The sequence below is a fragment of the Portunus trituberculatus genome, chromosome 48, assembly GCF_017591435.1.
Source record: "Portunus trituberculatus isolate SZX2019 chromosome 48, ASM1759143v1, whole genome shotgun sequence".
Lineage (NCBI taxonomy): Eukaryota > Metazoa > Arthropoda > Malacostraca > Decapoda > Portunidae > Portunus > Portunus trituberculatus.
The window spans coordinates 10405925-10418424 of record NC_059302.1 but is presented as its reverse complement, the minus strand read 5'-3'; the positions used below and the strand labels follow the sequence as shown (position 1 = coordinate 10418424).

The window sequence follows — 12500 nt, the reverse complement described above, 5'->3', positions numbered from 1 at the left end:
ACACACAAGAAGAAGGAAGAATGAGAAAATGAAGAAGGAAGTAAAGAAGAAAGAATAAATGGTACTGCTAGAATGATAACCGAGAAGAAATAAAACACCTCGCAAGAAAGAAGAATGAGACAATGAAGGAATGAAGAAGAGGAAGAAATAAAACACCTCGGAAGAGAGAAGAATGAGACAATGAAGTAATGAAGAAGGAAATAAGGAAGAAAGAATAAATAGAACTGCTAGAATGATAACAGTGAAGAAATAACACACCTAATAAGAAAGAAGAATGAGACAATGAAGGAATGAAGAAGTAAGTAAGGCAGAAAGACTTAATGGTACTAGTAGACTCACTCTCAGGCTTGGCGGGCAGCGGCGCCTGGGTCACTACGTTGGTCGTGCTCGTGTTGGCGCAGTTGTACAGAATCTTGATCTTTTGGATGTCTTTCTGCAGAGAGAGAGAGAGAGAGAGAGAGAGAGAGAGAGAGAGAGAGAGAGAGACGGGTGAGTGTGTGATGGAGGATGAGGAGACTGTTTATCTTGTTTACCTTACGACTTCTCTTTTTATTTTTATTTTGTTCTTCTTCGTTCCTGAGTCCAGCCAAAATAAATGACTGAACAAATAAATCAATAAATAAGATCAAATGAAATAATGACGGTCCAAACAGAAATTGACCCAGAACACTACTACTACTGCTGCTACTGCTACTACTACTACTACTACTACTACTACTACTACTACTACTACTACTACTACTGCTGCTGCTACTACTACTACTACTACTACTACTGCTACCACTACTACTACTACTACTACTACTACTACTACTACTACTACTACTGCTACTACTACTACTACTACTACTACTACTACTACTGCTACTACTACTACTACTACTACTACTACTGCCATTACTATTACTACTACTGCTTTTATTACTACAACCGCTACTACAATTGTTACTGCAACTGTTACTACTACTACTACTACTACTACTACAACCACTATTACTATAACTAACAATACAACAACTTTCTTTTCATCCATTAGCTTTTTGCACCACCACCACCACCACCACCACTACCAGTACTCACAGGCGAGAGAGCTCGGCGTTGTCCTATCTCGGCGCCCTTCACTCTGGGGATAATGGTGGGTCTGGTGCGGTCCTTGGCGAAGGCGTAGGGGCCGTAATGCATCACTGAGCCTGCAGTAGAGGTGAGGTGAGGTGAGAGGAGGTGAGGGGAGAGAAGAGTAGGGGAGAGAAGAGAGATGGAAGAGGAGGCAGGTGAGGCAAGCAGAAAGGCCTCTCCACACCAACAAACACTGTAAACATTTTGGAAACAGTTTGCAAGCGTTTTTAAATATTCTGAAATGGTTTCCTAGTTATTTTCACACAGTATTTTCTGGTGCGAGGAGGCTTTTAAGTAGTAGTAGTAGTAGTAGTAGTAGTAGTAGTAGTAGTAGTAGTAGTAGTAGTAGTAGTAGTAGTAGTAGTAGTAGTAGTAGTAGTAGTAGTAGTAGTACAGTGGTAGTAATCAAATTCGTATAATTTATCGTTAGTTTTTTTTGGCATTATATTAAATCTCTCTCTCTCTCTCTCTCTCTCTCTCTCCATCGATTTTCCCTCCAGGTTTCAAGGGAATGGGAGGAAAGACACCACTTTTCTCACCTCTTTCTTCTCCCTTAACCTTTACCTGATGGGAAATGGTGAGACGACGACAACGACAACAACAACAACGACAATACAACAACAACAACAACGACAAACAACAACAACAACAACAACAACAACAACGGTATGGAAACATCACTATCTAATTGGTCCGTGACAGTCAACTCACATGGTTAGCCTACGTATCATTCAAAGTGAAACGCATTAAAGGACGTGCACGAGCTGGCTAATGTATGACCCGTGGCCTTAAAGTTTTTGGAACCACAACCGCCATAGTTGCGTTATGCGTTAGTGATATAAAGTGAAATGAATCAAATAAACATGAAATAAAATAAAAAAAGATAATTTGAAAATACAAAACAAATAGATCTAATAAGATAAGCCAAACAAGTGAACCTTTCTGGTCAATATGATATTACAGATCATATTAGGAGCCCTAGTGATACAAAAATATAAAAATAAAATAAGCATGGAATAAAAATTAAGAGAACATGAAAAAATGAAATACAAATAAGTGTAATGAAATAAAGCAAACAAGTACATTTTTCTGGTCTAACATTACATATCTTATTAGTAGTTTAAGTAATATGAAGACAATAAATAGATAGAACAAATATGGAGAGAGAGAGAGAGAGAGAGAGAGAGAGAGAGAGAGAGAGAGAGAGAGAGAGAGAGAGAGAGAAACGTCATCACAGCAGGTCTCTGTCACGCCGCCAGCTGCAGCAGACACACACCTGCAGACCAGAAACCTGTGATGTCTCTACTGCGACTGTCAGGTTACTTAGAAATGCTATAAACTCTACCCATACAAGATAATTCTCTGTTAACCTGTGACTCCGCACGATAATCACGGAAGTGTCCCAAACAATAACAACAACAACACCAACCATCTCTCTAATGCAAGAAATAACTAGTACTCTCAGTCATTCATCCATTTCTCTGGAACTCCCTGCCTGCTTCTCTATTTCCACCTACCTATGACCTGAACTCATTTAAAAGGGAGATATCAAGACATTTATCCTATTCTTTTGGCTAACTCTTTTGATACTTGGGGATTGGTAACTTAGTAGTTTTTTGAATTGGTGTTTTTGTTACCTTTGGCTGGTTTTCTCTTCTTAACAACAACAACAACAACAACAACAACAACAACACTCACCCAGGTCATAATCCACCCCCAGGCTCTGTATTTTGTCCCACGAGTATTTCTGGAAGTTGTAGTCCATGCCGGCCTGGATGTTGGCTGTGTTGATGGTGATGAAGCTGTCGCGGTCTGCTCGTGACTGCTCGTGCCAGAACCCCGCGGCGTGCATACACTCGTGCATCACAATACCCACGTAAAGACAGCCCGGCCCCAGTGAGAGAGCCTGCGCGCCCCCTACCCTGCCTACCACACTGGAACACCTGGGCGGGGAGACACACACGGTGGTATACCTGTGATTATTCTGATTTGGCGTCAATTTCAGTGTCTCTTATTTGTTCGGGAGCTTACTACTCGTAATATGGGAAGCGTTTGAAGTTGAATAGTTTACATAAAGACTGTAAAATTGGTCCTATTTGCCTTATCATCATCATCATCATCATCATCATCATCATCATTATTTTTCATTTTTTTTTTTTTTTTTATTATCATTATTTTGGTACGCTCCCCAAACAAAAAGTAGCGGACAAAGTTGACTGTGGAACTTGATCACGGCTGAAGTATATACTTTTGTTGGTAAGCTACCAAACGAAAGAAGTGTGACTGCGGAACAGGACCTTTGTTTATGTGCAGGTGTAAAGGATTTGAGTCATAAGTGTGTAATAAAATATGTTCCGTATCGTCAGAGGAAGGAAGGAAAGAAGGAAGGGAGGGAGGAAGGGAAGAAGGGAAGACGTAGGTAAATAGATGACCAGCTCTAGTGCAAGTGATATAAAAAAAAAAAGTGGAAGGAAGGTAGGTAGAATGGTAATACAAATGAACAGTGGAAGAGGTGAAAGAATAGAGATAAACAGGCAGAGTGGACAAATGGAAAGAGTTTAGTATTAGTAAAGGCAGAGTGCATGTGTGGCAGACAGGTGAAAGACAGACAGAAGCAAATGCAGCACAGGTGAAGTGGAAGTGTAGTGATGGTGGAATACAGACAGGTGAAATGAACAGGTGGAGGAATTCAGATGTAATACAGATGGATACGAAATAATGAGATGGTATGATAGACAGATGAAAGTGAAATATAAACAAGTGGAGGGCAGATATAAACAGATGGAATAAAGGTGGAGTGAAAGTATGATAAACAAGTGGAAATGATAGAGATAAACAAATAGAAGGTAAAGACAAGTAAGCAGTGTATAGGTATGATAAACAGGTGGAGGACAGGTGTGTGGAGCTAAGGTGGAGTAAAAGTAGAGTGTAAACAAGATAAACAAGTGGAAATAACAAAAATAAACAAATGCAAGACAAAGACAAATGAGCAGTGTAGAGATATGGTAAACGAGTGGAAGATAGATATGAGGAGCTAAGGTGGAGTAAAGGTGGAGTACAAATATTGGAAATGAACAAGTGAAAACAACAGAGATAAACAAAGGGTAATGGCAAACAAGCAATATACAGACATAATATACAAGTGGAAGACAGGGGTGTGTGTGGGCGGGGGGGTGAGGTGGAGTAAAAGTGGATTGGCTTACCCGTCGCCCTTGTGGATGTGGATGTAGTCTTTCTCCACAGTGCGGGGGACGAAGCGCACGCAGGTGTTCTGGTGGTAGGTGTTCATGGCCACGGCGATCACCGCACGCTCCTTCTTGTCTGTGGCAGAGAGCGGCGGCAGGTGAGCACGAGGAGGAGGAGGAGGAGGAGGAGGAGGAGGAGGAGGAGGAGGAGGAGGAGGAATACAAAGGAATACAAAGGAAAGTCAAACAGCAACAGACCTGTTGGTCCTTTCGAGGCTGTTTGGTAACTACTTCTAACTGGCTACAGATAAGAGAGACAGGACAGTACAGGAGAAGGCTCCTCCCCACCACTCCTCCAGCTTTCGCTGGCATGGAAAATAGCTTGGAAAAGTACCATGCAGTATGGAAAAACTGACATGGAATGAGGAGGAGGAGGATGAGGAGGAGGAGGAGGAATACATAGGAATACATAGGAAAGACGAGTGACAGGAGGCCTTGCGACCTATGACGAGATCACTCGTTCACTATACTACATCTACAGAAGCTACATACTTAGTAGGAGACAGGCAGACAGAGAGAGAGAGAGAGAGAGAGAGAGAGAGAGAGAGAGAGAGAGAGAGAGAGAGAGAGAGAGAGAGAGGGTGTTCATTCATTACCTCCATTTTCTTGTCTTTTTTTCACGTTTACTTATTATTATTACTATTGCCATCACTATTTTTACTAGGATTGACGAGGAGAAGGAAGAGGAGGCGGATGATGATGATGAAGAGGAGAAGGAGGGAGAAAAAGTGAGATGCGTCATTATCTTCATTTACTTGTTTATTTTTTCAATTCATGCATTATTATTATTATTATATATTATTATTATTATTATTATTATTATTATTATTATTATTATTATTATTAGCATTATTACTATTATTATCATGCTACTACTACTACTACTACTACTACTACTACTACTACTACTACTACTACTGCTACTGCTGCTGCTGTTACTGCTAATACCACTACTTCTACTACTATTACAACTACTTCTACAACTATTGCCATCATCATTATTTCTACAAGGAATGAAGAGTAGGATGAGGAGGAGGAGGAGAAGGAGGAGGAGGAGGAGGAGGAGGAGGAGGAGGAGGAGGAGGAGATTAATGTGACAGGCTTTTACATACATACGTGTAAAAACCGAAAAAGGAAAAAGAAAAACTTCATTTCCCCAACGACACAACTTTCATTTCCTCCTCCACTTACTGAAAGAGGAGGAGGAGGAAGAAGAGGAAGAGGAGGAAGAGGAGGAGGAGGAGGAGGAGGAGGAGGAGGAGGAGGAGGAGGAAGGTAAAAAAAAAGTTTTCTGTAATCATACGTATGTGACGTTTGTGGAAAAAAAAAACTTAATCTCTTCCACCATTACTAGGAAAACTCCTCCTCCTCTTCTTCTTCCTTCATTTCCTCCTCCTTCAGTTTCTATATATAGGAGGAGGAAATGGAGAGTGGAAGAGAGAAGGAAAAATGAAGAATAACAATAATCTCAAATGTCTATACTAATGAAGAAGAAGAAGAAGAAGAAGAAGAAGAAGAAGAAGAAGAAGAAGAAGAAGAAGAAGAACAAGAACAAGAAGATGAAAAAGAAGAAGAAGAAGAAGAAGAAGAAGAACAAGAAGAACAAAAACAAGAAGAAGGACAACAACAACAACTACAACAAATGAATAACTATGAAAGAAAGAAGAAGTGTGAAAGGCAGCTGGAAAGACAAGTGGGGCAGACAAACAGACAGTTAAAGTAGACAGATAAACAGGTGTGTGGTGGACAGAACAAGTGCACCATCACAATCACCACCACCACCACCACTACCACCACCTTCTGCAGCTACTCCTTCACGTACTATAGGAGGAGGAGATAACGTAGGGAATCACTCCATTGGGCCAGCGCTTCGTCATGGTCTTGATAGCGTTCCTGGCCTGTGGGGCGTCGGCAGGCTGTACAGGAAGAGAAAGAGAGTTTGCATGACCAGGTACCATTCTGAAATACACTCGTGCCGCACCTTCACTACATTTGAAAGGTTCTGCTTGAAGTTATACCTGTCTCTAATGGTGTTTTTAAGTGTCCAGCGTCAGTTTAAACCCTTCAGTACTGAGACACATTTTTACCTTGATTTTTGGGTATGATTAGACAATTTCATTTGCATTAGGAAGGGTCTATGAAGGTCAGAAGATTAATGGCCACAGTCTTTACTATTCTAATCCTCCCGAAAGTTTCTGAAGCTGTAAGTAGTAACCAGAATGAATATGAAAACGCGGCATGGTACTGAAGGGGTTAACAAGATATCCACATTACCAACAGGAGAAACAGTATTGAGAACCCAGTTAATGATTTTTTGTGGCTTTTGACAGCAGTCGTATTAAAGCTACTGTGTTTGCATGGATGTTTTTAAGGCTCTAGTGACAGATTAACAAGATTCCCACATTATCAAGAAAAGAAACAGTAATGAGAACCCGGCTATTCATCTCTAAGGCCTTGGGAAATAGTCGTGGGAATGTTACACGTATAAAAAAATAAAAGATAAAATGGTGCTGCTTATTTCTTTCCTGACTGAACCAGAGTATAAATATAATCTAGAGGAGGAAAAATAATCATGAAGTTCTAAAATCCATGAAGTAAAGATAAATAGATAAATAAATGAATAAACAAATAAATAGATATACACAATATAAAATCTATAATAACATGATAGTGCAAAGTATCACTCAGCTTCATTCACACCCTCAAGTTTACGCAGCAATTAAAAAGAAGAAGAAGAAAAAAAAAAAAAAAAACGGAAATACATTGTAACACTGGAGAGTCACGTGACAAGAAGGGCAATCACGTGACACGCATACACGCACAAAAAAAGACGTGGCACTATGAATTTTTGCTGATCATCACTGGTCTGTGTACTACAAATCTAATCAATCATGTATGCGTGTATGTATGTATGTATGTATGTAAGTATGTATGTATATAAGTGTGTATGGATGTATGCATAATTAAACGAAACACTTTCAATCTATTTCAATAAACGAGATAACTCTTTATTACATACCTATGCATGTAGATTTCCATTTATTAAGCAGTCAGTGAATTTATTTATCTATTTATCTGTCAATCTCTCAATCTCTCAGTCAATCACATATATCAATCAATTTACCAGTCAATCAATTAATCTCAACCTATTTACTAACTACCAATCAATTTATCTACCAGTCATTAACCCCTTCAATACTGGGACACATTTTTACCTTAAGATTTGCGTACGATTAGACCATTTCATTGACATTGGGAAGGATCCATAAAGGTCAGAAGATTAATGGCCAGCGTCTTCACCAGTTTAATTCCCCAACATAAGTTTCTGAAGCTGTGTAAAATCACCGAATAGTAAGCAAAATGAATATACAAACGCGTCATAGTACTGAAGGGGGTTAATCAAGCAATGAACCTATCTACCTATTCGTATAAATGTTTACTTACCTATCAATCATCCAAACAAGCAATCCATACACCTAAACCATTTATCAACCAACCAATCAATCATCTATCCATTTACTTATCAATAATATCAACTAACCAATCTACCCACCCACCCACACCAATTAATCTATCTACCAAGTAACCAATCCACCCATACCGCACCACACCACCCAGCCAGGCCATCACCAAAGCCAGCAACACCTACATGGATGAGGCTGTAGTAGTCATCTTGGTTGGGCAGTATGATGTCTCCCTGGAAGAGTCCCGCCAGCTCTATAGGGTCACTCTTGCTCGAAGGGTCCCAGTCCTTGTGCACTGAGAAAGGAAGGGAGTGTGAGGTGATGTTGGTGGTGTGGTGGTGGTGGTGGTGGAGATTGGTTAGGGAAGAAAGGAAGGAAGGGAGGAAGAAACGCAGGAAAGTTAGGTAATTTTGATGTTAATGAAGAAAGAGAATAAAGGAAGGAAAGAAGGAAGCAAAGAAGAAAGTAAGTAAGTAAGGAAGCAAGGAGGAAGGAAGGAAGGAAGGAAGGAAGGAAGGAATAAATGCAAGAAAGAAGGAAGAAAGGAAGATAGGAAAGTTAGAGGAAGATTTTAATGTTGATGAAAGAGAAGAAAAGAAGAAAAAAAGAAGGAAGGAAGGAAGGAAAGAAGGAAGGAAGGAAGGAAGGAAGAAAAGAAAGAAGGATAGAAAGAAGGAAGAAAGGAAAATAGGCAAGTTAGATGATGTTGATGAAAGAGAAGAAAAGAAGAAAGGGAGGAAGGAGAGTAGGAAGGATTGATGATGATGATGATGATGATGATGATGATGATGATGATGATGATGATGATGATTGATGATGAAAGAGATGAAATGAAGGAAGGATGGAAGGCATAAAGGAAGAAAGAAAGAAAAAAAGAAAAGACGGTAAGAAAGAAATAGGAAAAAGTTAGGAGGAGGAAGAGGCGGAAAACAATGTGGAGGAGGAGGAGGAGGAGGAGGAGGAGGAGGAGGAGGAGGAGGAGGATGCATAAAGTTACAAAGAATGAGCAAATTACACACACATTATTATTATTACCATTATTATTATTATTATTATTATTATTATTATTATTATTATTATCATGTTTATTATCATTATCAAACATCATCATTCTCTCTCTCTCTCTCTCTCTCTCTCTCTCTCTCTCTCTCTCTCTCTCTGTATCAGTTAGTATCTTTAACCTTCCATCTCCTTTCTTCTCTTCACCTCACCTCCTTTCCTCCTTCCAGCTTTAAGCCACACCTTTAATCTCCTTTCCCTCTCCCTCCTCCCCCCCCGTCCCCTCTCTCCCCTGCCACTCACCCATCTGCAAGCCGTTCTCATAGTCGTTGGGGTCGAGGGGGTTTCCCGGAATGTCTGTCAGCATCTGTTGGGGAGAGACAAACACTCACTATTACGAACAGGAGAAAGGGTCACGGATTCTCTTCGATGTGAAAGAGAACGGATTTTTAGCGGTGGCTTCACGAAAATAATGTTAGCTGGTATATGTGCCGTTAATAAAAGTAGATAGACGCTGTTATTATTATTATTATGTCAAGAGAGAGAAACATTTACCCGTTTTTTCTTCTCTATAAAAAAGAACTTTAATTTTTTTGTGGATGACTACGATAATGTAAAATCGGTACATAGATACGCAATGGGTAGGTAAGTACTATCGGCACGAGATTAAAACATTATTATTATTATTATTATTATTATTATTATTATTATTATTATTATTATTATTATCATTATTATTAGAAAGTACGCAAAGAACGAGACACTCATTTGTTTTCTTCAATATTTAATAACGTATTTTAATGGCTGGTAAAGATCATTCTCTGTACAAATCAACGCAGATACTGAAGAAGGAAAGCACTAGAGTCAATATTTTTCTTTGAAGGAGGAGACGTTATTTTTGTTATTGTTGCCGTTACTGGAGTGTGTGTGTGTGTGTGTGTGTGTGTGTGTGTGTGTGTGTGTGTGTGTGTGTGTGCCTCACCGAGTCAGGGTTCCCAAGGGGCAGCTGGGGCATGTTGGGGTCCATCTGTATCTCCGACATGAGGCCCTCCACCATGGGGTCTGACGCCCGCACCGTGCCCGCCTTCACGCCACACCGCGCCGCCGCCAGCACGCCCACCACGCCCACGACCCAACGCCACGCTGACATCTGTGGGAGGCAGGACAGACGGTTAGTAGTAGTAGTAGTAGTAGTAGAGGCATTGGTGGTGATATTATTATTATTATTATTATTATTATTATTATTATTATTATTATTATTATTATTATCATTATTATTATTATTATTATTATTATTATTATTATTATTATTATTATTATTATTATTATTATTAGTAGTAGTAGTAGTAGTAGTAGCAGCAGCAGTAGAAGTAATAGTAGTAGTAACATAAATAGTAGTGCAGAGTGTCAGTTATATACGTAGTAGAGGTAACAGAGATAATAATCATCACGAAATACTGCTTTAGATGACTAAGTTAGGTTAAGTTAGGTTGAATGATTATGGTAGGCTGGATTAGATGACTAAGTTAAGTTAGCTTATTAAGTTAGGTAAAAAAGTGTGTTAGGTTTGATCAGGTTAGGTGACTTTATACATGTATCAAGTTAGCTTTCCTTATTTATTTATTGCATTTATCTTTTTATGAAAAATCGGCTACAATGAAGTGCAACAAAAAGGCTGAGATGGCAGTCCCTGAAGAAACAGAGCCAAAATAATGATGAAAAATCGGAGAAACGTCCAAGTCACAGCTAGAGGAAGAAGAAAAGTAGGCAGGGAGAGTCAGCGTTTATTGGTAAAAAGAGTGAAGGATTGAGAATACTGGTTAACTTTTGTATTACGGAGGTGGGCAGATTACCGGTGTGAGAAGTGTAGCGAGGCAGTAAGATGAGTAGATTTATACAACTAGTAAGATATGATACCCGTTATCGTGAAAGTAGCGGCAGAAGATAACAAGAGAAGCAACACTACAACGATGAGAGAAAGAGATTGAAGGTAGAAAAGTTGTCGAGACGAAATGCATTTGATTCCACCCTGTTCAAAAGAGTGGTGTGAGTGGAACCTCCTATTTACATGAAGGGTACGACATACAATATATGAGCGGGTGAGGAAATGGGTACTGAAAAAAAAAAAAAAAAAAAATCCAGCGGAGATGCTTTATATCGCCCAGTTTGATTTAACCTTCTGCTGCGTGACTAAACTATATTAAGTTCCGTTACGATAGCTTAAGTTGTGTGAGAGGAACAATTGTTAAGTTAGACGATGTGAGTAAGCAGGGTTAAGTTAGGATAGATGAGGTAAAGTGGCTAAGTTAGGTTATATGAAGTGATTACAGTAGGTCATCTTTGCCTCGGCTAGCTAAATAGGTTAAGATAGTTTAGTCAAGTAAGGTGACTAGTTTGAGCTAGGTTAGGTTATAGGTTAGGTTAGATAAAGGTTAATTGTCTTAGGTTAGGTTAGCTGATGTGACTAGATTAATTCATGTTAAGTTAAAGTTAAGTCAGGTTATTAGGTTAGGTTAAGGCAAGTAAGATGATGAGGCGCAGGTGGCACGAAGTGAGGTGCCACGCGGTACACAGGGGTCAGTGGCCACACCCTCACCTCACTTCACCTGCCCGCATCACCGCCTCGCCGCTCACCTATTTGCATTCATTAACTTGTACGGCACACGCCCACACCTGGACCACGCGCACCCCGTCCCACACATAGTCGCGCGCGCGCGTGCAATAGTTAATCATGCTAATCATGAGAGAGAGAGAGAGAGAGAGAGAGAGAGAGAGAGAGAGAGAGAGAGAGAGAGAGAGAGAGAATCTTTCCTGCCGTTACGATATGAATACAAACATACCTACAAACAAATAGCTAAACTAATAGTACGTATTCTTGAAATGAATGACGTCATCCAGTGAAGGTAAGGTAAAGGCGCCTTACGTTGTGCTCTACATGGCGCTACTTTTGACGCGAGACTCGCTCGAACTTCTTGCTGCCAGGTTCTCGCTGTCCCAGAGCTATTTTCAAGCTTAAATAGCAGCAAGCAGTAAGCAGATGCACGATGGTGGTAAACGGCATAAATTCATCAGCGTTTTTTGAACAGTCCCAGGTGTCACGGTGTCACGGGAGGATGTGCCGTGAGTGGCGGTTGTCCTATGTGCCGGGGTGCTGCAGAGTTAACTACGTGATTCCGTTATGTGAAAACAGATATGGAAAACAAGTGTATTGGTACGGAAATGGACAGGCGGGAGGCAGACTCAGGGCCTCAGGCAATCTACTGAAGGAGGTGGCACTACAGGACACGCCTGCACGCCGGTGAGTGTTGAGACTGACGCGCGAGAAATTATGAAGAGCTAACTAGATAGATAGTTTTCCATAGTCTTAAGAAGGGTAGATATTTCATTACTTCTGAGTAGGATAGTTTTGCTGCCTTTATTAAAAAAAGAAATGGACACAACATGGAAAACACAATAAGCAGCACAACATACAAGCCTTCACCATGCGGAATTCGTCTTCTGTATTAAATCTAGCCATCTCTTCGCTACACACGAGTCGTAAAGTTCGACATGTTAATTAAACTTTACTTGTGTGTCAACTACACACAGCGAATTCATCATTTCACAAGGTGGCAATTAAAGAAAAGCGGTGCCTTTAGACGTCTTCGCTAACTAATGCAGACGCTTGTCCAAAAGG

General features: G+C 40.1%; 1 protein-coding gene across 2 annotated transcripts in view; it reads right to left on the bottom strand.

The window, feature by feature from the left end:
- LOC123498871 (zinc metalloproteinase nas-4-like) overlaps window positions 1-12500 on the bottom strand; it is a 17552-nt gene that overhangs the window by 4527 nt on the left and 525 nt on the right. For both annotated transcript variants that reach the window (XM_045246356.1, XM_045246357.1), the window contains exons 2-9: window positions 9807-9974; window positions 9128-9191; window positions 8011-8120; window positions 6184-6277; window positions 4320-4437; window positions 2815-3059; window positions 1081-1190; window positions 340-433 (exon numbers count right to left, since the gene is read on the bottom strand). In XM_045246356.1, the coding sequence (XP_045102291.1) occupies window positions 340-433; window positions 1081-1190; window positions 2815-3059; window positions 4320-4437; window positions 6184-6277; window positions 8011-8120; window positions 9128-9191; window positions 9807-9974 (1003 nt within the window). The remainder of the gene's footprint in view (window positions 1-339; window positions 434-1080; window positions 1191-2814; window positions 3060-4319; window positions 4438-6183; window positions 6278-8010; window positions 8121-9127; window positions 9192-9806; window positions 9975-12500) is intronic.